A 23,935-nucleotide genomic window follows, 5' to 3' on the forward strand; every position below is an offset into this window, starting at 1 on the left:
GTCTCTGGGGCCTGTGGGTGGGAAGAGTTTCCCCGGAGTACGACTTCCGGCCTGAAAGGGAAGCCCGCTCCCTTGTCTCCCAGGCCGATTCCTCCCCCCAAATCCCCGCCACGCGAAGCTGCGGCGCACGGTATGGGTGTGTTTGTGTGTGTTTGTATGGGGAGGGCGTTTGGAGGGAAGGTTACCGGGAGCTCTGTGGCCGCTGGGGGGCAGGGATCCCGGTGACAGAGACTGGGGTGTTTTCTCCGTCTTCCACTTGGAAGCCTCAACCCCACCCCCCCACCCCCACTCCCCTTTCGGGCACTCTGGGTGTCTCTTGGGCCCAGTCGAAGGTTGTACCCGTCCGGACCGTCCCCATCCTTTCGAGAGAGCGAAGCCCAACCCCGGGGTCCGTCCCAGAGGAGCGTGAACGGGGGCATGCCCCCCTTAAGCCGGCCGTCCGGATTCCGCGCTGGCACAGCCTCGGGCCTCGGTCCGAAAAGAGATCTTCCTGTCGGTGCGGGCTGGGGGAAAGGCAGCCGTGGCCTGGGCCACGGGTGAGGGCAGAATAACCGGTGGGAAGGCTGCATTTTCATGAAGGACTCGGGTGAAGCTGCAGAGCTGCCTTTGAGCCCTGACTCCTTGGCTTCCTGGGTCGGAGGAGATCTTGTAATGGAGTGGTTCCTCGTCTCACACTAGCAAGATGCCTGATTTCCTCAGGATCGAGGGGTGAGTGAGCGGTGGGGTGGTTGCACAAAACAGCTGCTAGCTACACACTGAATATCCTTGTCATCTGTTTTTTGGAGGCTTCTGTACAAAATAGAAAGAATTCCCCTAAATGGAGATATTGAGGGCGTCTCTGCATTTGATGTCAAATGTTGACATTTATGGTCCTGACATTGTCAGATCTAGGTATTTGCTCCATCACAAACCAATTTTGAGGTTCAAAAGTTGATCCCTAATCCGGATCTTGTTTGCCTTGGGCTGTCTGGTCTGGGGCAAGTTATGGCTTAAGGGAATTTCATCTACAAAACAGAAATGAAGATACTTGTCTCATATAAAACATGGGGGTTGTTTTGAGGATTAAATAAAAGGGTGCTCTTGAAGGCACTTAATTCTGTGCAGTTTGAAAGAATTTGGATGCCCACCATGTCACTGTGCATTCATCTGCACATTAGGGTAACCAGGCGTTTCCCTCTTTTAATGGTGAAGGGAAAACTACCCCTCAGGACCTCTGACTTCTTGTTCAGTGATCTTTCCTTTACCTCATGCTTCTTTGTAACACTGTAATAAAAGATAAGGTAAGAAAGGAAATTATTGTTATTAAATGTTATTTATTGATTCACCTCAGATTGAAGAATGTCCCGTGTTCCATTGGGAAAAGTCCTCCTGAGGAATGTCATCCGGCATACAGATGCTCACAATAAGGTGAGAGGAACAATCTAGTTATTCCTCAACATTCATTGGAGTCATACAGTGTGCCATGCATGATTTTGGTAGTTTGGAGATACAAAGATGAACAAAACAGATAATTACAATCAATTTGGTAAGTCCTATCATAGAGACATATATAAGGTGCTTCCATGCCCTGAGGAAATTGAAATTGAAACCATCAGTGAAATTGGCCTTGGGAAATTAGGAAAGGATTCACAGAATGAGGGGTGTTTGAGCTGCTATATTTAAACTAGTTCTTGATGAACATGTTCAAATTTACCAGGTGTAAAAGATCATTCTAGACAGAACGTCATGTACTCATATAGCAACAAAGAAGAGCATGAAGCACTTGGGGTGTGGCAAGAAAGTGTGTGTGTCTGGAAAGGAGGGAATGTTGTGTGGGGGGTTGGGTAGTGAGAGAAGGTGAGGCTCAGGTGGTAAATTAGAATTGGATTGTGATGCTTGGAGATTAGACTTTTCCTCTAAATAGTAGAGAAGCTATCAAATGTTTTTAAGCAGGTTGTGACAAGATTATATTTGTATTGTAGAAAGATGATTTGTTCGCTGGGTAGGGGAGGAGAGAGCAGATGGAATGAAACAGTAGAGACACCATTCAGGCAGTTGCAGTGCTCCAGGTGAGAGATGATGAGGAGTTCATGTGAGAACAGTGACAGTAGGGATGAAGATGAGGAATTTCGGAGATAAAATCCAAAGGATTTGGTGACTAAACATAAAGGGTTATCATTTGATAATTGCAGCATAGTTGCAAAGTTAATAAGGTGATAAGTGAGTCTCTGCAGGGTTAAAAAGTTCTCCTGTTGCTGCAGAATTCTATATACTTGAGGTTCAGTGGGTTGCATTGTTGAGCTACTCTAAAGAATCCTGAATTTGTTCCCCAGATTCCTTCCTGATTATAACCCATTCTGTAATATAATAATTAATGCAGAGTGTATTGTCAGTTACTTTTTTGGATATAAAATACTGTTTTTTTAGTAATTATATATTTTTTCTTTTAAAAAATCTAGATTCAGGAGGAATCAGATATGTGGAAGATAAGAGAACTGGAGAAACAGATGGAAGATGCTTACCGGGGGACCAAAAGGAAAATGTTACCCAGTAGTTCAAGGTGAAGTTGGAGCTCTAAGAACCAAAATAATTCAGGGGCGCCTGGGTTGCTCAGTGGGTTAAGGCCTCTGCCTTCGGCTCAGGTCATGATCCCAGGATTCTGGGATCGAGTCCCGCATCGGGCTCTCTGTTCAGCGGGGAGCCTGCTTCCTCCTTTCTCTCTGCCTGCCTCACTGCCTACTTGTGATCTCTGTCTGTCAAATAAATAAATAAAATCTTTAAAAAAAAAAAAAAACACCAAAATAATTCAGATCCTGTTCAGAACCATCAAGTTTCATTCGAAAGCATTTTAGAATGCTAATGATAGATGAGTTCAGTTCTGTGAATCTTTAAATCTTCTTTCATAAATCTAGACCTAAGCATAAAGGTAATGGCTATGATACATATGGTTTAACTCTTAGCATTTATTTGCAATGGGGAATTTAAAAATTCTACCTTGAATAACTTTAAAAGTTAAGGATTCTGTGTATTCTGACCTTGTCTGGTGGCTTTTAAGATTCTCTGTTGCCGTCTTATGGTCACTTAGCTATCATTTACTCCTTTCCCCTATTAGTCTTTGATTCTCAGGCTTTTCTTTACCCCTTCTATTTCCTGTGTTCACCAAGTCACACAGCTTTTAGAGTACCTTTTTAATAATTCAGTGTGAATATGCAGGATAATGCAGGCTTAATTGTCTTGTTTGTGGAGGTATAGGAATATCTGAGTATTGAGAAGATTTCTCGGGCTTCATATGCCTGTTAGTGTAGAGCTGTGTGTATGAGAAATAACTGTAGTAATAATGCTGATTTCTAAAGTCACCCAGGGGAGCAGTTAATAGATATGTAGAGTGAGTGAATGTGCCTGTGTAGTACTCAGGCTTTGGAGTGCGGTTGACTGTATATGTGAAGGGCTTTAGACAAGAAAGTATTCAGGGTATCCGAGGTAAAGAAGGCAGAGTCTCAGTATAACAATAAATATCTTTGTAGTCGTTTTCTTGCTGAAGATGGTCCTTTGAGGATTTAGATGTAAAGTTAGTGCAGATAATAATTTGTCTTCTATTGGTTGTTCAATTCCAAGCCACATTTTCAGGGACAAAATATTGTTTTTATTTAATTTTAATTTATTTATTTTTAAAGATTTTATGTATTTATTTGATAGAGACAGAGAGAGACAGCAAGGGAGGGAACACAAACTGGGGAGTGGGAAAGGGAGAAGCAGGCTTCCCGCTGAGCAGGGAGCCCAATTCGGGGCTTGATCCCAGGACCCTGAGATCATGACTTGAGCCAAAGACAGACACTTAATGACTAAGCCGCCCAGGTATCCCCAAAATGTTGTTTTTAGAGTGAATTATTGATATCTGTTATGGTCTAATAAATCTTTAAAACATAATCTCTTAAGAGGCAAGGATTCTGATTATCTCATCCCCTGCAGCTAGAATGGTGTCCAGCACGTAGGAGGCCCTTAAACATTTTTGGTAACTGATTAGCGTGCTTAGTGACTTGTTAGCGGACCTTGTAAGCACAGGGTTGTTCTCAACTATTTTTCTACCCTAGCCTACTCATGGGTTAGGCCTTGCTCCTACTATTACTATGACCTCACTATAGCAAGTTGCTGGTTTTTAAGGAAGGGAATATATTTCTAGGGTAGTTTGAAATGTCCCCACCTGTGATTATGCTCTACTTCCCTCTTTCTGTGTCCTCCTACTTGAGAATTAGTAAGTGAGCTGTAGCATGCCACAGTCCATAAGTTATTTTGTCTTTATTCTGCAGTAGGATGGGTGGTGATGGTCAGATTTTCACTGGACAGCTATACGGACTTACAGCAAGGAACAGATCATGGTTTTTTACATTTTTTTTTTTTTTAACACTGAATCAGTGATTTTGTTTTCCTCTTAGCTTGTTCAGTGGGTTTTGTGCATGACATCCATAAAGGAACCTCACAGATTGCTTCTAAATATAAAAGTTCTTCTGTTTTTCCTTATAGCCGGATGCGTAGTGATGGTTTTGATGAAGAAAGTCAAAGAGACTATTGGAGGCCAAAGAATGAAATTTCTGGGGCACTGGAAGATGATTTTCTGAAGGCTAAATCCTGGAATAAGAAGTTGTATGATTATGAAGCTAATATGCCAGACAGGTTTGTGACAAAATTCATGTGGTCATTAATACTATTTGGTCTGAGAATGTATACTTTTAAAAATTAATTATCTATACAAAAACTTGCACATAAATGTTCATAACATAATTATCATAATGGCCAGAAAGTAGAAGTCCAAGTGTCTATCAACTGATGAATGGATAAACAAAATGTGGTAGTCGCTCCTTATCCATGGGGGATACATTCCAGGACCCCCAGTGGTTGCCTAAATTTGTGAATAGTAATGAATACTGTTTTTTTTTTCTGTACCAACATAAACTATAATAAAGTTTGATTTCTAAATTGGGAACACTAAGAGAGTAACATTAACTAAAAATAGATTTTTTATAAAACAAAATAAAATCTATGTGAATGTCCTATCTCAAATATTTTATTTCTACTGTACTCTTGTGAGGATGTGAGATGATAAAATGCCTACGTGATGAGATGAAGTGAGGTGAATGAGGTAGGCATTTTGGTGTAGCATTAGGCTACTCCTGACCTCTGACAGTGTGGATGGAGGAGTGTGATCTGCTTCCAGAAAGCAAAACTGCAGATAAGGGAGTGTGGGGGGGCTACTAATGGAATGTTATTTGAGGAGAAAGGAATAAAGTACTGATAAGTGCTGCCACATGGGTGAGCCTTGGAAATAGGTGAAAAAAGCCAGACACAAAGCACCACTTATTACGATTCTATTTATATGATATGTCCAGAATAAGCAAATCCATAGAGACAGAAATTAGATTCGTGGTTGCCATGGGCTACAGGAGAGGGAGGAATGGAGAGTGACTGCTAAGGGATGGAGTTCCTTTTTGGGTGATGAAAATGTTCTGAAATTAGATAGTGGTGATGGTTGCACAACTCTGTGTACTGAAAGCAACTTAATTGTACAGTTTAAAATGGTGAATTTCATGGTATCAGAATTATACCTCAATAAAATTGCTATGTAAAAAAATCCCATTGTAGACAGCATTATAACAAGTTATTTTTGGAGAAGTACTTCACAGGTAAAGAGCAGAGTAGAAGAGTTCCTTAGTGTTTCTTAAAAATGGCAAGTCTATTACAAGTGGACAAAAGAATGCTTTGTGTCTGAAATGATAACATGCAGTACAGAAAATGTAGCCAAGTAAGTTACTGAGCTTGAAGGTGGGGTTGGCTCTGCCTTATCTTTATTTTCTTTGCTCTGTGTGCATGTCTGTGTCTGCACGCACTAAGTCTAATTTTCTTTAAATTTTCAAAAATATATGCATTGCTTTAGTAATACATGTAATGAAATATGTCATCTTACAGATGGGGTCACAGTGGTTATAAAGAGTTATACCCTGAAGAATTTGAAACAGACAGGTAAGACAAATAGGCTTACTGGAAAAAAAAAAAAAAGCTAGAAGCTATAAGATTAATTTCAAGTCTCAACTATAAATTGGGTTCCTAATTTTACAAAGGAGATAACATTTGCCATTAAAATGTAACTAGAAACACAAGAGGCAGTTTATTTGGGAGATAACGGGTATTTTGCCTTTTCCTAATCGATGTTCTGCATTTATATATAGCATTTAGGTTTTTTTTTTTGTTTTTACTTTAATTTATTTATTTGACAGAGAGAGATATCACAAGTAGACGGAGAGAGAGGCAGTCAGAGAGAGAGAGAGAGAGGGAAGCAGGCTCCCCGCTGAGAGCCTGATGCGGGACTCGATCCCAGAACCCTGAGACCATGACCTGAGCCGAAGGCAGCGGCTTAACCCACTGAGCCACCCAGGCGCCCCAGCATTTAGGTTTTTAATAGTTTTCCGTGTAGTAACTCAGTTTGGCAGAGTAGAATTCTTGTCTTCATTTTAAGAAAACAAGATGAGGAAACAAAACTCTGAGAGTGATTAAAAGTCTCATAGTAACCCTATGTCAGAGCTTTTAGTTAAAATTCAGATGTTAACCCCAACTTTTTTTCTTAAGATTTGTTTATGTATTTGAGAGCGAGCATGAGCAGGGGGAGGGGCAGAGGTAGAAGCTGACTTCCTGCTGAGCGGGAGCCTGATGTGTGGCTCAGTCCCACTCAGGTCCCAGCTCATGACCTGAGCTGAAGGCAGATGCTTAACCGACTAAACCACTCAGGTGCCCCTAACCCCAACTTTCTGTCTAGAATGCAGAATACTAAAATATAAATACACTTTTTATTTTCTATAGTAAAGCAGTTTCTCTTTTTTATTAGTAGTGATCAGCAAGATATCACCAATGGAAAAAAAACATCTCCCCAAGGAAAACCATCTACCCACGAGTCTCACAAACACAAGAAGTCAAAGAAATCTCACAAAAAAAAGCAGAAAAAAAAGTCACACAAAAAACAGAAGAAAAGCAAAAAAGAAGCCACAGATATAACAGCAGATTCCTCAAGCGAGTTCTCGGAAGAAACTGGGGCTTCTAGTACCAGGAAAAGGAAACAACCGCATAAGCGCAAGAAAAAATCCAGGAAAAAGTCCCTCAAAAAATCTGCTTTATTCTTGGATGCAGAAAGTGACACTTCCCAGTCGGATGATTCTGCATCCAGCAGTTCTGAGGAAGGTGAGGAAAGAGACACTAAGAAAACCAAAAGAAAAAGGAGAGAGAAAGAAGTCCATATCCCTATAGTTAACAACGAAATACAGGAGAGGACAAACAAACGCACAAATTGGAAAGTGGCTACAGATGAACGGTCTGCAGAGAGTTCAGAGGATGACTAAATGAGGAGAGCTAATCCATTTCCCATCTGACTGGTTACTTACAGCTCTGTCACCTTGGGTTTTGCCAGTGACTCTCTTGCCCAGCACAAGGACCCTGATGTCAGAGCTATCCTGTGCCATCTATCTACGTTCTGACAGACTTCTTGTCTTCTGTTTTGGCCTGTTAAACTTGATCCTCTGATTGTTAATAGGGAATCTGGTATTTTATTATGAAGTTTTCTTGAAGAGATTATTTTTTGCAATTAATCACATTTAGGGTAGAGTGCACATACAGCAAATTAAAGGACCCAGAAAGCTGAATCCCAATAACTACCTGGGTACACCAGTTGGGATGCTGAATTTGGGGAAAGCAAGGGCTGGGATCAAGAAGTGGATTGGAATTGGTGCTGTGTAGAATGTTGGAACATCGTGTTCTCTGTTTATATAGCAGGTGCCACAACTTTTATTGTCTTCAGCCTTGGTGCTTTGATCTTTCTGTATTTTGGCCTCATAGATGTGGTCTTTTATTTAATGAGAAAATGAGTATAAGAGCAAAACATTTTTCCTTTATGATTATTAAATCCCTAGGCAGCTGTTATGAGACTAGGGTTTTCCATCAAATTTCCCTGCTGGACAGGGTCTGTGGCTACATTCAGTATACCCCTAAACATGGTTATTGGTTTAGTAGATGGTTTTCTATTTCCATTGCGGTATATTGCCTAAATGGACTTGTGTTCAAAATTAATTCTTCAGTTGTTTTGGGTGAGTCCTCAACCAAATGGGATAAAATTGGGAATTAGTCATGCTATCTAGTGGTGCTCTGAACAGGATTCAGGGTAGCAACTGCCGTTTAAATATTATCTTCCTTGTTAATTTCTAAATCTATTAATGAACTTTAGATTTTCCCTGAAACTAGGTTGAATCAGTTCCAAAATAAAACAGGCTTCTCAGGGATGTACCCACTTCTTCCCAGTCTGCCTTCCAATTAAAGCACCAAGCAGAGACCATATTATTTCCCTTTGCTATATACTGTGATCCCTACTGTTAATTCTTAAGAAACCAAAATAGCACTGAAAAAAGGCTGGCAGAACACAAGTGAATTTCTTCATTATGACAGAATATCAAGTGACATACTGCTTTTCCTGGTTGTCATTTCATGAGCTGAGTAGAAAGCTTGAAAACTTAGAATTTTGGTCTTGGTTCTGCCTCTAATTAGTTATGAGGTCTGGAAAAGGTAAGTTAACCTCCCTGGCCTTACTTTCCCCATGTATAATACAGAAATACTTCATGGTAGCATGACAGTGTAAGACACCAGCAATAGAATATAACTAACAACATTCCATGAGGTGGTAATATTTTACAGTTCTAACTACTAAATTTGTTCTCTTTACAGAACAGATGTCTAATAAAATGTTTGGTCATAAAATACATGATTGGCTAGAGGTTCCCTATCCCTTGATTATATGCAGGTGCTACCTTTGGGGATATTTACTTGAAATATTAATACCTTGGTACTCAATTGTCAATGTTCCATGGTGTATATTTTTATCTTTGGGATTAGTAGGGGCCCCAGGAGGGAAAACAGTCTGTAATTACTACCTCTTAACCTAAAGACAAATTACTTTGTTCCTGGAATAGGTGAAATCTTTGTTGGAAGGAGTTTTCAGCACTTTTTTTTTTTTTTTAATTTTTTTTAAGCATTGTTTCTGTGCCATAAAAGTACTGATTCTAGCACAGACTCAGGAAGATGGGCCACTGGAACAAGGCATCTCCAGGTTGTTGATTCTACTTCAGTCTTGACCTTCCCTTCTTCCCATACTAGCAGGCCTATTTCTTTCCCAAGAATACACATCTTGCCTGTTTTGTTTTTTGCTGTGTTTACTTTTTCTTGGTCATGTATAAGCAATAAACCTGTTTTCTGTTCTTCACCTTTCTCAATCCCAATTTCACTTCTATACCTTGGGCTGTCTTTGATGCTTCTTCTAGCCCCCTTAAATATGGCTTAGGATGGCCCTTCAAAACCCAAGATCTCTCATTTGCACTACTGGTCTTGGAACATATTTCTAGTGTTCCTGCCAATCAGAGATCTCTATATTAAATCCTAAAATGGGATTAAGAAAAAAAAAAGTTGGAGAATTCACATTTATTGAGTAATTGTGATAAAACATGGAATTTCTGAATTCCAAATAAATTTCACTTTTTGAACATTTGATCTGTTACTTTTTAGCACCAATAGGCTTGGTAACAGCCTTAAGTTCACTTGACAACAGGCTGACGATCTTCCCCCACTGGCCCTTCAATCTGCTTAACAAGTCCTTTGCTTCTAAGATCAGTCTCCCAGGGGACGGCCTACTGCCCTCCTTTCTGTACAATTTGGGCAAACCGACTGGTGATGGCAAGAGTAGTGTCAATGAAGCGGTCCACACAGCTAGAGAGACAATTTTCAGTGCGAGAGTCTAGGCGATTCCCTGGCTTCTCCACACATTTATCCCAGCATAGCTCCATGAAGTGATGTACCTAAGAGGAAAGAAAATTAGTAATCATTGCTGTCTGCATATAGGTCTAACTGCCAACTTTATTTCCTTCCTGTTTTTCTCATTTTCTTTCACCTAATTTTTTTTTTTTAGGGTTTTATTTATTTATTTGATAGATAGAGATCACAAGTAGACAGAGAGGCAGGCAGAGAGAGAGAGGAGGAAGCAGGCTCCCTGCGGAGCAGAGAACCAATGTGGGACTCGGACCCAGGACCCCGAGATCATGACCTGAGCCGAAGGCAGAGGTTTAACCCACTGAGCCAATTAGGCGCCCCTCACCTCATTCTTTAAATCAACAAATCCTGGGCTCTCCTCTTCCTCACTTCCTAATTTGTCATCAGTATGGCCCAGACCCTTGTTCTTACACTGTAGTAATCCTTAATCCTCTCCGTTTGTTTTTCTCCTCTTTAGTAATTAAAAATAACTTTCCATCAAGTCCCCCCGTTCTTCATGCACAATTCCTCTTTTACCTACTCAGGGTAGCCCGTTATTTAACCACCAACCTGTTAAGCTTCCGTTAAGTACACGCACAGCATACTCAATGTGACTTAGTATTCCTGGAAGGCCCTACCCTAAAGAATTTTCCCATTCTTCAAAATACTTCTAGTTTTTAACCTCCTTGGAGGCCATTGTCTATTTTTTCTGATTGTGTTAAGTCCTTAATCAGACTGCAGATTTTCAGGCAGGGTTAGTATCTTCTTTTATATTTCCAAGTTGCACCAGTGTAAGCGGGAAAGTATGGTACCAATTAATTTTCCCCAAACCACTGCTCTCCTGTCATCCCAAACCTATGCCTTAAAGACTAGCTCTTAAGTTCTCAAGTTTTTTGGGGTCATGGACACATTCGTGAATCCACTGACGGTCATGGATCCACTCTCCATAAAAAGGCACACAGAGGTACAGAAACCGTTTTTGCTACTTAATGGTGCGCAAACATCGCCCCCGCCTCCTCACAAGGCGTGTGTGGGGGGGGTGGGGACCATTTACTGAGGGCTTCCTTTTGAGACTGAGTGCTAAGCAGTCAGCCGGTACTCCATCTGAGGCGTGGTGAAGCAACTAGCCACGCTGCTAGTGGTGCTGCGGCTAGTCAGGGTCCACACCGGGTTTCGAACCATGCCGAAACGGCTCCCATACACTTGTTCTAACCCACAGTCCAAACTACTTCAGAGCCCACCCATCTCCATGAACGTTCCAATGCTTTGTCGTTTTCAAATACATGATCGCATGTGACCTCTACAGTCCAGCGAGGCAGCAGATGACTGCAGAACCAAAACCCACACGCGGCCTGTAAAGGGCGAGGCAGGATCAGAACCCAGATCTTACGAAGGCCAAGCCCAGAGCGCTCGCCGCCAAACCAGGCTCCGGTGCCCTTGCCTCGCCCGAACCTTTCTTCTCTGCTTTACGTTTTCTCTTTCCCCACGCTGGGTGTGCCCAGCGGGCGCCCGAGCACGACTGGTCCCCAGAGGCTAGAGCCTATTCGTGAAGAACCCGGCGCGGCAGGAGCGAGCGCAGGGCAGTCCACCCGTGGTGAGGTCGCAGAGTTCTGCTAGTCTTTTCCTAGCGGCTGTCACTTCACCGGCTGAGTAAAAAGTCTGAAAACTCAACTTGTACCTCACCCTCCTGTCCATTCCCCCTGGTCCTTGACCCCGCACCTGGGCAGTGAACTGCGCCTTCTGTTGTTCCGCCGCCACCAGGCGCTGCAACTCGGCTTCGTCCGCCTCACCCAGCTCCGCCATCGTCCGCCTCCAGCCGCGGCCCTCCGACGAGCGTGTGCGCGCATGTGCGGCGTGTGCGCGCATGTGCGGTGGGCGCGCGTCGGCGCCCGACTTCCGGTTCACCCAGCATTTTCCTTCTCCTTGTTTTCCTGAGTCGTAGCGGGGTGGGAACTTGTCGAGGGACTGCTTCCGGGTTGCTGGGTGACCTTGAGGCTTGAGAGCGATGGCGAGTCTCTGGAGGCTTGGTGTCCTGTGCGGTGCCCAAGGAGGGCGAGGTGAGGCGTCCTGGCAGCGGCAGGTTCTTAGGGCAACCTTCAGCCGGGGAAGGGAGTGCGGCGAGGATTTGTTTGCGGGGTGGTGGGGCCTTTTGAGCAGGGAATCCCACCACCGTCCGGTTGGCGGATCTGGCCCGGCTCTACACCACAGCGATAACCGCCGTGTCTCCGCGCCCAGATGTCCTCCCGAGCACGTATCTGCTCCGCTCCGGGCCGACACGGGGATAGGGTAATCTGAAAAATAGCTCCTGGAAGTTACAGTTCTGCTGAGGCTGTTCGTAAGAGTTCTTTTTTTGTTCTGTTTTTGATTTTTCCCCATTCACTGTCCTTAGAATGCGCCCACCCCGCATCGGGGTGGGGTTAGGCTCTGAGCCTCAGTGCCTGGCCTTGCCCATTTACCCTGGAGTTGGTGGAGAGGGGGTTTTGGAAATCATTTCAGTAATCATTGAACTGGACATTTGTGTTAAACCAGGCACCGTGGTAGGAATGGGATACATGTTTGTATAATAGTTCTTGCCCTCGAAGAGTTTTCCTTTTTATAGGGAAACACAGGTAATCATAATCGAACATAAAGCAAAAAGTCTTGCGCTGCACATGTATTGCTATGCCACTCCAGAGGAGGAACATACTTAGCTCTCTGTTTTTAAAGAATTGCCCTGTTTTGGTTCCTGGAGGAGGTAATGTGTGTCTTGGGGTTAAGGAAGGCCACAGGGGTGAGGGAACTACTGGGATGAGCAAAAGTGATGATGGCAGTAGGAACTGCCAGGTAGGAGAGAAACTAGATATGATTAGAGCATGAAGCTCAAGGTGAGGAATGAGAGCTGAATCCGGAAAGGTGAACTGGAATCAAATCAAGGAAGAACTTTCCTTGGTAAGGAGTATGGGTTTACCTGATGTAAAGGGCACCATTGAAAGATTTGACATAGTTTCAATTGGCCCCTTGGGTAACACTGTGGTACATGGCCATCATAGGAGATGGCAGTGGGCTAAGACACAAGTCAGGAAGATGAGATAGGACATTGTTGTAGTAGTGCAGATGAGATAGGACATTGTGAAGATAGTGAAGATGAGATAGGACATTGTTGTAGTAGTGCAGACTGTGAGGTCCTGACCTTGGGAATTGGTACAAAAAAGAGCAGACTGTCTCAAGAAATGTTAGGGAGATATATCAATGTGAGCTGGTGATTGACAGTTGGGCGTGTGGGGTGGTTTTATATGACTTACAGATTTTTAGGTAAAGAGTAGCTGGGATGTCATTAAATAAAGTGGGGAACATACAAATGGAAGACAGGTTTGCTGGAAAGAGTGAGTTGAAGGATGGTTTTAGTTTTTGGCTTGGTCAGTGTGAGGACCATATAGAGTATCTCAGGAGAGAGGTCCAGCAGGCACTTAAACTTCTGAAACACTGGAGACATAGAAGGGCTGCAGATACAGAATGAGGCGTCATCGGCTTACAGGTAGTAGAAGCTGGGTGGTCATAATGGCCAAGGATGGGCTTAGGACGTGAGGAGAGCAGTGGGCAGATGATAGAACGTTGGGAAAACATGTAAAAGTGGATGCAGGAGGAGACTCATATAGGATGTCAGGATCAAAAAGGGGACTAGAAGGGAGTTCATCAGAAAAGAAGAGAGGAAAGGCCCAATAACATGAAGACTGAACGGTAATTGTTGGATGTGACCACACGGAGACCATTGGCAACTTAACAAAGCAGTTGTAGTGCAGATAAAATGAGTTTCAGAGTTGAAGAATGATAGGGAAGTGAGGAAATGGAGGTAATTTAGACAACACTTTAAAGAAGCATAGTTGGAAAGAGAAGAAAGGGAGCAGGGGAAGAGTGCATGGCGTTAGAGGACACAGGGTCAAGGGAAGGGTCACATAAATTACATCAGTGAGTGGGAAATGGCCGACAGGAAGGAAGGAGAGGTGAAAGACACAGGAGAGAAGTTACCTTCTATTGAGTATTTAAGACATTTTGGGAATTATGGTGAGCACCTTGAGTATTTTAATTTTCTTTTTCTTTCTTTCTTTTTTTTTTTTTTTAAAAGATTTTATATATTTATTGGACAGAGAGAGATATCACAAGTAGGCAGAGAGAAAGGAGGAAGCAGGCTCCGTACTGAGCAGAGAGCCCAATGTGGGGCTCAATCCCAGGACTCTGAGATCATAACCTGAGCTGAAGGCAGAGGCTTAACCCATTGAGCCACCCAGGCACCCCAAGTATTTTAATTTTCAACAAAGTATTATGAAGTAAGTGCTACTATTTTCATCTTGCAGATGAGGACATTGAGGCTTAGAGAGCCTGTTTAACTTAATTGCTCATCACCTCACAGCTAGTAAGTGGTGAAGTTGTGTGAACTTAGGACTGTTTTTTAACCAAGAGATAGAATCTAAAGGGGGACGGAAAAGGATGAGTTCAAGAGGGGTGTCCGAGTGGCACAGTCATCTAAGTGTCCAACTCTTGATTTTGGCTTGAGTCATGATCTCAGGGATATGAGATCCAGCCCCATGTTGGGCTTGTGCTGGGTATGAAACCTGTTTAAGATTCTTTCTCTCCTCCCTCTGCCCTCCCCACTCCCCCAAAAAAGTACATGTCGAGAAACTGATCTTGAAATGGAAGATGTTCTTCCCAAACTAGACTGAATTTCTTGAGGACAAAGTCTGTCTTTTTATCTCCTGCTCCAGTCTAGAGCATACTCTAACATGTAGTGAATGTTCGTTGGATGAATAGATGAACACATGAAAAGAGGAAGGAGCTATAGTATACTTTATTTTGATTTTTTAAAAATTTTTTTTAAAGATTTTATTTATTTATTTGACAGAGAACACAAGTAGACAGAGGCAGGCAGAGAGAGAGGAAGGGAAGCAGGCCCCCTGCTGAGCAGAGAGTCCGATGTGGGACTCGATCTCAGGACCCTGAGATCATGACCTGAGCCGAAGGCAGCGGCCTAACCGACTGAGCCACCCAGGCGCCCTATACTTTCTTTTTAAATAGATTTTTATTGGGGCGCCTGGGTGGCTCAGTGGGTTAAAGCCGCTGCCTTCGGCTCAGGTCCTGATCCCGGGGTCCTGGGATCAAGCCCCACATCGGGCTCTCTGCTCAGCAGGGAGCCTGCTTCTTCCTCTCTCTCTGCCTGCCTCTCTGCCTACTTGTGATCTCTGCCTGTCAAAGAAATAAATAAAATCTTTTAAAAAAAATAAATAGATTTTTATTTATTTATTTGACAGACAGAGGTCACAAGTAGGCAGGGAGGCAGGCAGAGAGAGGAAGGGAAGCAGGCTCCCTGCTGAGCAAAGAACCTGATGTGGGCTCGATCCCAGGACCCCGGGATCATGACCTGAGACAAAGGAAGGGGCTTCAACCCACTGAGCCACCCGGGCGCCCTTTAATATACTTTATAAAATTAGTAAAAGTGTAGTCCTTTTACTTAAGTGGTTCATTGATTTTTTAATCTTTAGGGGGCAACTTAGTGTGACCTCATAGCACCCTAGGGAGAGACTATCTTCATTTTGCACATGAGATGTCATCTCCTATTTGGACTCTAGTAGTTTGCTTATGGTTATTAGAAAGGCCTGATAAGATGAATGGATAAAGAAGATGTGAGATATATGTGTGTGTGTGTGTGTGTGTGTGTGTGTGTATATATATATATATATATATATATATATTACAGTATATATAATGCAGCCATCAAAAGAAGTTTTGCCATTTGTAGCAATGTGGATGGAACTAGAGGTTATTATGCTGAGCTAACTATGTCAATCAGAGAAAGTCAATTATCAATATGATTATCTCCCTGATACGAGGAATTTGAGAGGCAAAGTTGGGGGTTTGGGGGGTAGGGAAGGAAAAAATGAAACAAGATGGGATCTGGAGGGAGACAAACCATAAGAGACTCTTGATCTCACAAAACAAACTGAGGGTTGCTGGGGGGAGGGGGTTGGGAGAGGGTGGTTGGGTTATGGACATTGGGGAGGGTATGTATGTGCTATGGTGAGTGCTGTGAATTGTGTAAGCCTAACGGTTCACAGACCTGTACCCCTGGCGGTAATAATACATTATATGTTAAATTAAAAAAAAAAAAAAAGTCCTGTTAAAGGAGAAGTGTTTATGACCTCCCTAATGTCTCTTTCCTCAGCTCTGTTTGTCCGAATCCCTGTGGTCAGACCTGCTCAGGTCTCAGCATTTCTTCAGGACCAGCCTGCCCCAGGATGGTGTAGAACACAGCATATTCACCTGTCACCCAACCACTATTGTATGTTTTTTTTTCATTGCTGTTGCTTTTTGGGCTCTCGCCCTCTTCATCTGGGCAAATTTTTATGCCTTTGGCAGGATTTCCTATCTGTGGAACAGAACTCTTATGTCCATCTCTGTCAGATGAAGACCTCCCTAGCCTGCACCTTTATTAGACAATACCAGCCTGGTTGAATGATGCCATTTATACTCATAGAGAACCGTCTGATCTAAGTCTATTAAAATTTCAATTTTTTTTTTTTTTTAAAGAAAGTACCTCTGTAGGAAGAGTCTGTACAATATAGGCAATCTTACTTTTTTAGCTGATGGAGAGGACCCAATATTCCAAATATTTTGGAATAGTAGATAATTTAAAAAGTCATACATATTTGTAGCTGTAATTGACTGGCTTATTTTTATTTAGGTCAATATTAAAATTACATAGCATTTTTGGGGGTCAGAATTTTAGCAAATCTGTAGGTGAATAATGAGTTAACTCTTAATTTCCAGTTTTAAACTCTGGAAAGATCTGTATTTTGCAGAGATAAAGACTTCTCTTGATGCTTGAGTCAACAACTTATATTTAGTTGCATCTAAGTTGTGAGAAATTAGGCAAGCATAGTTTTTCTGCTTTTTAGAATTTTTTATCTTTGAAAAGATTTTGTTTCTTTCTCCATTCCTTTGCTAAGTTCAGTTAAATTTAGCAGAGTGGAGTAAATTACTTTGGGTTATGTGTACTGAAGGAAAGCCCCAGAAGTTGTAAACACAGTTTTTACTGTGTGTGTCCATGTGCATTTTTCTGGAGAATATCTCCATCCTTCCATTGGAGTCCCAAAGGGGTCTGTAACCAAAAAAGGATAGAGGCTCCCCAAGAAATGTTTAATGCCCATTTTGTTTTTCACTTATTTAAAAGAAGTTCTTGTGTTCCATATTTGTTTTGGGCTCTTTGTAAGTAATGGGACAGAAGGAGGATCATAATCCTAAAAGTTTGTATTAGAACTTTTCGAATTGGCTGGCTTAATTTTGCTTTCGAAGGATTTTTATTATTATCTTACTTCTAATTCTAAAGATTAGAGGTATAAATACAAGTAATTTTGTAAAGGAATTTCTCAGGTGGTATTAACATGTATTCATAAGGTATCTGTTCATTGTACTAAAGTTAGAGATTGGTGATTCTGCAAAGGTACTTTGCAGAAGTATCTTTTAGCCTGTCGACAAAGTGGGTCAGTCTTCTAATCAGTCTGTGTAGGCACCAAGGCACCCTGTGTTAAGGAATTTCAAAGAAGGGATGTAGCATCTTAAGTATCTTCTTTATCTTACTCTCTTTATGCTCAGAGCTAAGTCTTATATGCATGCTCTTTGCTGTCCTGTCAGCTGGGTTATTTTGTAGCAAATACTGAATATGAGAGATGTGTGATTCTCTGGTTCAACTCTTACGAGTCTGGTTCCTCCTTTCCCCAGCTGGTTCTAAGGCTGCATCTCTCCACTGGACTGGTGAGAGGGTTGTCAGTGTTTTGCTCCTGGGCCTAATTCCAGCTGCTTATTTGAATCCTGGCTCTGCGATGGACTACTCCCTGGCTGCGGCCCTCACTCTCCACAGTCACTGGCAAGTACAGCAGTTCCTTCAGTGTCCAATGTTGTCTGCTCAGTTATTAGCTGTGAGCTTGTCTCATTACTGCATATGAAGGAGTTGAGATACTCAGACCTGTAGATAACTTTAAAACACATGTAAGGTATTTATATGCCCAATTTATGTGTCCACCTTCCTATTCAGTGTCTTCACTTCCATGGCTAATAGGCGTTTTGAATATAACGTGTTATAAAACTGAGTTCTTGCTCTCCCCCAGATCTCCTCCTCCAGCACTGGGGCTCATTTGAGTTAATGGCATTTCCATTGTTCTAACTGTTCTTGCCCCAAACCTGGTCGTCATCTTTGGTTCCCATAGTAGTCCCCTAACTGGTCCTCCTCAGCCCCAGGGATCCTGTTAAAGTATTAAGTCAGGTCAAACATCCTCCTCAAAATATTTTGTAGTCTCTTAAGCTCCCTCAAACTAAAAATTCTTAAAGTGGTCTACAGACCCAACATAATTTGGCCTGTTTCTTCCCTCATTCTCCAGCTACTCTCTTCCACATTTTCACAGGCTTTGATTATTCTTAGACATGCCAGGCCTCAGAACTTTACTTTTACTCTTGCTTCTGGCCAACACCCTCTTTTTCTAATTACACGCTTGGCTTATTCCTCATTTCCTTCACATCTGAAATGTCACCTTCTCAATGAAGCCTTTTGTAACCACTTATTTCAATGGCGGTGTTCTTCCCAGCATTCCTTATCTCTCTCCCCGATTTTATTTTTCTCAGTATTGCTTATTACCTTCTGATATACTATATAATGTATTTATTGTTCTCTATACTCCTTGTCTCCCCTTGTTAGATATTTACTTATTTATTTATTTATTTATTTGGCAGACAGAGATCACAAGTAGGTAGAGAGGCAATGAATAAGAGAGAGGGAGAGGGAGAGGAGGAAACACGCTCCCAGCTGAGCGGAGAGCCAGATGCGGGACTCGATGCCAGGACCCTGAGCCAAAGGCAGAGGCTTAACCCACTGAGCCACCCAGGTGCCCCGTCTCCCCTCGTTAGAATGAAAGCACAGATACAAAGAAGCCCGAGACTGAAATCCATGGCTTAATGAATTATTACAAGGATAGCACTGCCCAGGTCAAGAAGTAGAACTGCAGAAGCTTCTTCCTTGTGTTCTGCCTCAGTCATAACTGCTCAGCGTCCTCCTACCAGGAACCATTATCCTGATTTTTATACTAATCACTTCTTTGCATTTCATTGTAGTTTTATCACCCACTTGTCCTTAGATACTACAGTGCAGTCTTGCCCTTTCTCAAAGAAGAGATTTTTGACTTTTTGTTTGCTCATGTGTCATTAGTCCCTAGAGCAATACCTGACACATAGCACTAAGTAAATATTTATTGAATGAATGAATCTTTAATTTTTATTTATTTATTTATTTAAGAAAAGATTTTATTTATTTATTTGACAGAGAGAGAGAGAGAGATCACAAGTAGGCAGAGAGGCAGGCAGAGGGAGGAGGAAGCAGACTCACCGCTGAGCAGAGAGCCCGATGCGGGGCTCAGGCCCAGGACCCTGAGATCATGACCTGAGCCGAAGGCAGAGGCTTAACCCACTGAGCCACCCAGGTGCCCCGAATGAATGAATTTCTAGTTTCTGTTTATTTTATCCAGTGTAGTTTGTTAGATTTTCTAAGTTAATGAACCTTCTGAAAAGTTTGTGAGTAACAGTTGTTCTTTCAGTGATTCATTTTATGTTGTTTTACAAGGACGTTATGAAGCGGAGTTGCCGTAGTGTAGTGGTTATCACGTTCGCCTGACAAGGACGTTATGATATTGTGGGTGAGGGAAGCATTTTTGTATTGCTAGAGCTGAAAGGACATGGGAATGTCTTAACCAACCCTGTACTTTACAGGTGTGGAAACTGAATCCCAGGGAGGTTAAGTGACTTGTCAGAATGATTTTATAGCTAGTGTTCAAGGGGCTTTTGCTTACCTACTGTTCTAGGGTGGCTTGGAGAATTACCCTTTAACCACGTAGACCTTTCAAAGTAAAGGATTCCTGTTGCATATGTAGATCACAAGTATAGTGAGATTTCTTTAATACGTAGTTCTTGGCAGGAGAGCCATCTAAATCAATGAAAAGTCAGAATAAGAGGTCATTTTAAAGTAATGTATTGTTATTTTTCATTTATTTTATACTCCTCCACTTACTTTACTAATTCTCCCTTTTTTCTCTCTCCCTTCTTCCCTCCCTCTCTCTCTCTCTGTCACACACATACACACACACACATCATGACTTGAAAAAGTTGTCTGTAATTTTCTATAATTCCTCAGCATCCAGTCTCTCTCAACCCACATTAATTGGACTTTCCTCCCAACTACATAACTGAAGTCATTCTTACCAAAGTCCCCCCAAAAACCTTTATTTTTCCAAATCCAGCTGTCCTCCGTCCTCCTTTTAATTGAACTCTTAGCAGCATTCAGCTTAATTGATCATTCCTTCCTTAAATAATTTCCATTTGACTTCCGCGATGCCGCTTTCCTCGCCCCACTAGCTGTACCTTCTCAGTCCTTGATGCCTGCTCCTCCTCTTGTCTGACCTCTGAATAATAAAGCTCTGCCTGGGCTCAGTCTCGCTTTCTTAATTTCCCTTAATTTCCAGAGGTGAGCTCATACCTGACCTCTTTCCCTGATCTACAGACCTGTATTTCCTTTTGTGTAACTAACACAGTCCACTTGGGTGTCTGATCGTCCTCCCAAATTTAACATGGCCCAGAATCAGTCTTTCCCCCATATCTCACTTGATTTTTCCTGAAAGCCACCTCCTTTCTTGTTCTTCCCTAACTCAATAAAATCTAGTTGCTCAAGCCAAAAATCCTCAAGAGTTAGTCTAGATACTTCTTTTTGTCTTATCTCACATCTAGTCCATCAGCTCTGTTAGCTCTCTCTTAAAAACATAGCTTGCCTCAGTTGTCGCTTCACACCATCTCCCCTCTCACCAACCTAGGTTAAGCCAGTACTTGCCAAGGCACTTTATTTGCCTCTTGAGTGGTTTTCTGTTTCTGTTTTTGCACCCCCCCTTCTTCCTGCACTGTCCATTTACCATACTATAGCCAATGACCTTTTTAAAGGTAAAATTACATTTATCCAAAGATTTACAAATGGCTCATAAGCACATGAAAAAATGCACCACGTCATTTGTTATTCTAGAAATGCAAATCAGTGGGTGCCTAGATGGCTCATTTGGTTAAACATCCAACTCTTGATTTGGGCTCAGGTTATGATCTTGGGGTTGTGGGGTTCAGCCCTGAGTCTGGCTCTGCGCTGGGCATGGAACCTACTTGAGAGTCTCTCGCCCTCCCTCCCTGAAACAAACAAAAAAAACCCAAACCCAAACCAAAATGAGATACTACTTCACACTCACTAGGATGGCTGTCATCAAAAATAGGGACAATAACACATGTTTCGAGGATATTGAGAAGTTGGAGTCCTATTTTGTCTCTTGTGGGAATGTAAGAAGTTATAGCCACTTTGGAAAAATTAGGCAGTTCTAACAAAAAGTTAGAGGTACTTACGACTCAGTGATTCCACTTTTAGGTGTATACCCCTCAGCGTTGAACATACATGTCTTCACACGAGAATTTGCATAGTAATATTCATAGTGTTTATAATAGCCAGAAAGTGAAAACAATCCAGATGTCTATCTCCTGATGAATAGTTATAATAACTGAAAAGTAGAAACAATCCAAATGTCTGTCAGCTGATGAATAGTTTAAGAAAATACAGCATATTCTTACAAAGGAATATTATTTGGCCACACAAAAGGTTGAAGTACTGATTCCTGCCACAGCATGGGTGAACCTTGAAGATGTGAAATGAAAGAAACTTGACACAAAAGGGCACATGTTGTATGATTTCTCTAAAATGTAGAGTAGGCAAGTCTGTAGAGACAGAAAACTAGTTGAGTAAGGGACTAATGGATAGGGGGTTTCTTTTTGGAGTGGTGAAATGTTCTAGAACTAAATAGTGATGATGATGTGCAATTTCATGCTTCTACTAAAAGCCACTTTGAAAGGGTTAATTGCAGGCAACTGGCTCCGTCAGAGGAGTGTGTGACTCCTGATCTCAGGGTTGTGATTGTGAGCCCCACACTGGCTTTAGAGATTACTTAAAAGGGTTAATTCCATGGTGTGTGAATTACATCTCAATAAAGATATTATTAATAATAAAATAAGGTCACTACTTACTTAGATTACTCCCTACTTAAAACATAACCTTTTTTCCCCTTCCTTCACTAGAATCTGTTCCATAAAGGCAGGGATGCTGTCTTTGCTGTTCTTTCAACATCTATAACAGGTTTTCATACACAATATCTGCTTCATAAATTTTTTTTGAATTAATAAAAGACTCTGTAGAGCATGTGTTTTAAAGTTTATTTATTTTTTTTAGTAATCTCTGTACCCAATCTGGGACTCAGACTCATGCGCCTGAACTCAGGAGTCCCATGCTGCCACCCAGGTGCCCCTTGAGCGTTTGTTTTAGTTAACAAACAAACAAACAACAAACAAAAAACCCCAAGCCCCAAGATTTTGTAAGTAGAATGGTAATTAACTGCTATCTTTGATACAAATAACTCTGGAAAATTAAATCTAAAGAATAGAGATGTCTTTATTGTATTATTAGGAGACTCTTGGTTCCTTCATTTTGCTTTATGATTCCTATTACCATGAGTTGTTTGTCGAACCTGACAGTTTTTTGCAGTCAGGTTAGCCATATAGTCTTCTGACTTGTGATTTTTCTTTTGCACTGTTTTTTGTTTTTTTTTTAGGGGCCTTGGACAAGTGGTTACTGACTACGTTCAAGGGGATGCTTTGCAGAAAGCTGTCAAGGCAGGCGTTTTGGCACTCTCGGCTCTAACCTTTGCTGGGCTTTGTTATTTCAACTATCATGACGTGGGCATCTGCAAAGCTGTTGCCATGCTGTGGAAGCTCTGACCTTTTTGACTTAATACCTTGAGAATTGATTGTACACCTCTTTGCCTCTGCTCTGTCATGCCATTCAGCTCACGATAAGGAGGAAATAACAGATAAGTCCATTGGTGAGACAAACCTCTTCTAATCACCTGGTTATTTTTAGAAATTAGTCTTTGATGAAAAGGTTCAAGAGGAATTGTATTCAAGAAATTTGGAGACTGGGTTTCTTGTTCTGAGTTTGTGGGGTTGTCTTCCAGCTTCTCACAAAACTCATAGCATAACTAACCATTATGTATGAGCTTTTGCCTGTTAGCATATCAAATTCTTAAAGGGAATTCAGCTTTATTACTATAAATACCTGATCAAACTTGTCTTTTGTCCTGGAATGATGGAGAAAGGGAAAGCCTGTTAATTCGTAAGTAAAGACTTTGCAGAAAATTAGTTTGAAAATCTCCCTCTCTGTTCAGTCAATACCAGTTATTGATGGTTACGTGTCCAAGGGAAACTTTAAAATTAGGAAATACTGATATTTTATATTATTAATTTCTAAATCCTGGAAAGAAGAGCCTACAGAGCTTCTGTATAGAGAAGTTCCATGTAGGGAAGAGGTCCCCTCATAGATGTATCAAAGTAATGTAGATTCTAAACCAAGAATTAATCCTCAAATGTGTTTATTTTACTTGTCCTAAAATAATCTGTCTACAAAAATAAAACTGTAAGTAATAAATTGTTATTTTCCCATTGTAGGAATCTTTAATGTGAAAATGTATTCTATGAGAATAAAGTTTTTTTTTTTTAAATAAAATTCTATATAATAAAAATGTATTCTCTTTTCTGTATTAACTGTCCCTAGTTTTAATTCAGGAGAACTTGGTGTCTGTTGCATATACACCAATAAAACAGGACTGTTTAAATTTCTTGCTAGGACTCAGCAGTTAGGTAAATTACCAAGTACTGTAATACAAAAAATACTTATGTGTAATAGGCAAAAACATACTGAATATGAGTAGTTTGGTATGAGAAGAGTATAAAGATTAAATACATTTGACCCTTGAGCAACACAGTTGCTCTGGTCCACTTATAAATGTGGATTTTTTTTTTTTTTGTCAGTACAGTACTATAAATGCATTTTTTTCTTTGTGTTTTCTTAATATTTTTTCTCTAGCTTAAAGAATATAATATATAAATCATATAACATAAAAATACATGTTAATTATGTTATCAGTAGGGCTTTCCATCATTAGTAGGCTATTAGTAGTTCAGTTTTTGGGGCATTGCATCGATT

The 23,935-nt window shown here is 41.4% G+C and overlaps 3 protein-coding genes across 10 annotated transcripts; 2 read left to right on the forward strand and 1 right to left on the reverse strand.

The window, feature by feature from the left end:
• Positions 1-11: 11 nt before the first annotated feature.
• On the forward strand, positions 12-8,859 carry NKAPD1 (NKAP domain containing 1). 7 transcript variants are annotated; one of them, XM_044257817.1, is made up of 7 exons: positions 12-130; positions 580-708; positions 1,331-1,407; positions 2,439-2,539; positions 4,501-4,650; positions 5,941-5,994; positions 6,854-8,859. In XM_044257817.1, the coding sequence occupies exons 3-7, from the start codon at positions 1,339-1,341 to the stop codon at positions 7,359-7,361; spliced, it is 882 nt and encodes a 293-aa protein (XP_044113752.1). In that variant the 5' UTR covers positions 12-130; positions 580-708; positions 1,331-1,338; the 3' UTR covers positions 7,362-8,859. The 7 variants fall into 7 exon arrangements, with proteins under 7 accessions (XP_044113752.1, XP_044113753.1, XP_044113755.1 ...); XM_044257818.1 differs by having other exon boundaries at positions 593-708; XM_044257820.1 differs by having other exon boundaries at positions 679-708.
• Positions 8,860-9,468: 609 nt separating this feature from the next.
• On the reverse strand, positions 9,469-11,652 carry TIMM8B (translocase of inner mitochondrial membrane 8 homolog B). Its single transcript, XM_044257823.1, has 2 exons — positions 11,527-11,652; positions 9,469-9,857 (listed from the first exon to the last, which is right to left on the reverse strand). Exons 1-2 carry the CDS (start codon positions 11,608-11,610, stop codon positions 9,690-9,692), a joined length of 252 nt encoding a protein of 83 aa, XP_044113758.1. The 5' UTR covers positions 11,611-11,652; the 3' UTR covers positions 9,469-9,689.
• Positions 11,653-11,742: 90 nt separating this feature from the next.
• On the forward strand, positions 11,743-23,471 carry SDHD (succinate dehydrogenase complex subunit D). Of its 2 annotated transcripts, XM_044257824.1 has the most exons (4): positions 11,753-11,864; positions 16,001-16,117; positions 17,557-17,701; positions 22,506-23,471. In XM_044257824.1, the coding sequence occupies exons 1-4, from the start codon at positions 11,813-11,815 to the stop codon at positions 22,669-22,671; spliced, it is 480 nt and encodes a 159-aa protein (XP_044113759.1). In that variant the 5' UTR covers positions 11,753-11,812; the 3' UTR covers positions 22,672-23,471. The 2 variants fall into 2 exon arrangements, with proteins under 2 accessions (XP_044113760.1, XP_044113759.1); XM_044257825.1 differs by lacking the exon at positions 17,557-17,701 and having other exon boundaries at positions 11,743-11,864; positions 22,506-22,594.
• The last annotated feature ends 464 nt before the right edge of the window (positions 23,472-23,935 follow it).

The sequence above is a fragment of the Neovison vison genome, chromosome 7 (assembly GCF_020171115.1).
Source record: "Neovison vison isolate M4711 chromosome 7, ASM_NN_V1, whole genome shotgun sequence".
In the NCBI taxonomy this organism is placed as follows: Eukaryota; Metazoa; Chordata; class Mammalia; order Carnivora; family Mustelidae; genus Neogale; species Neogale vison.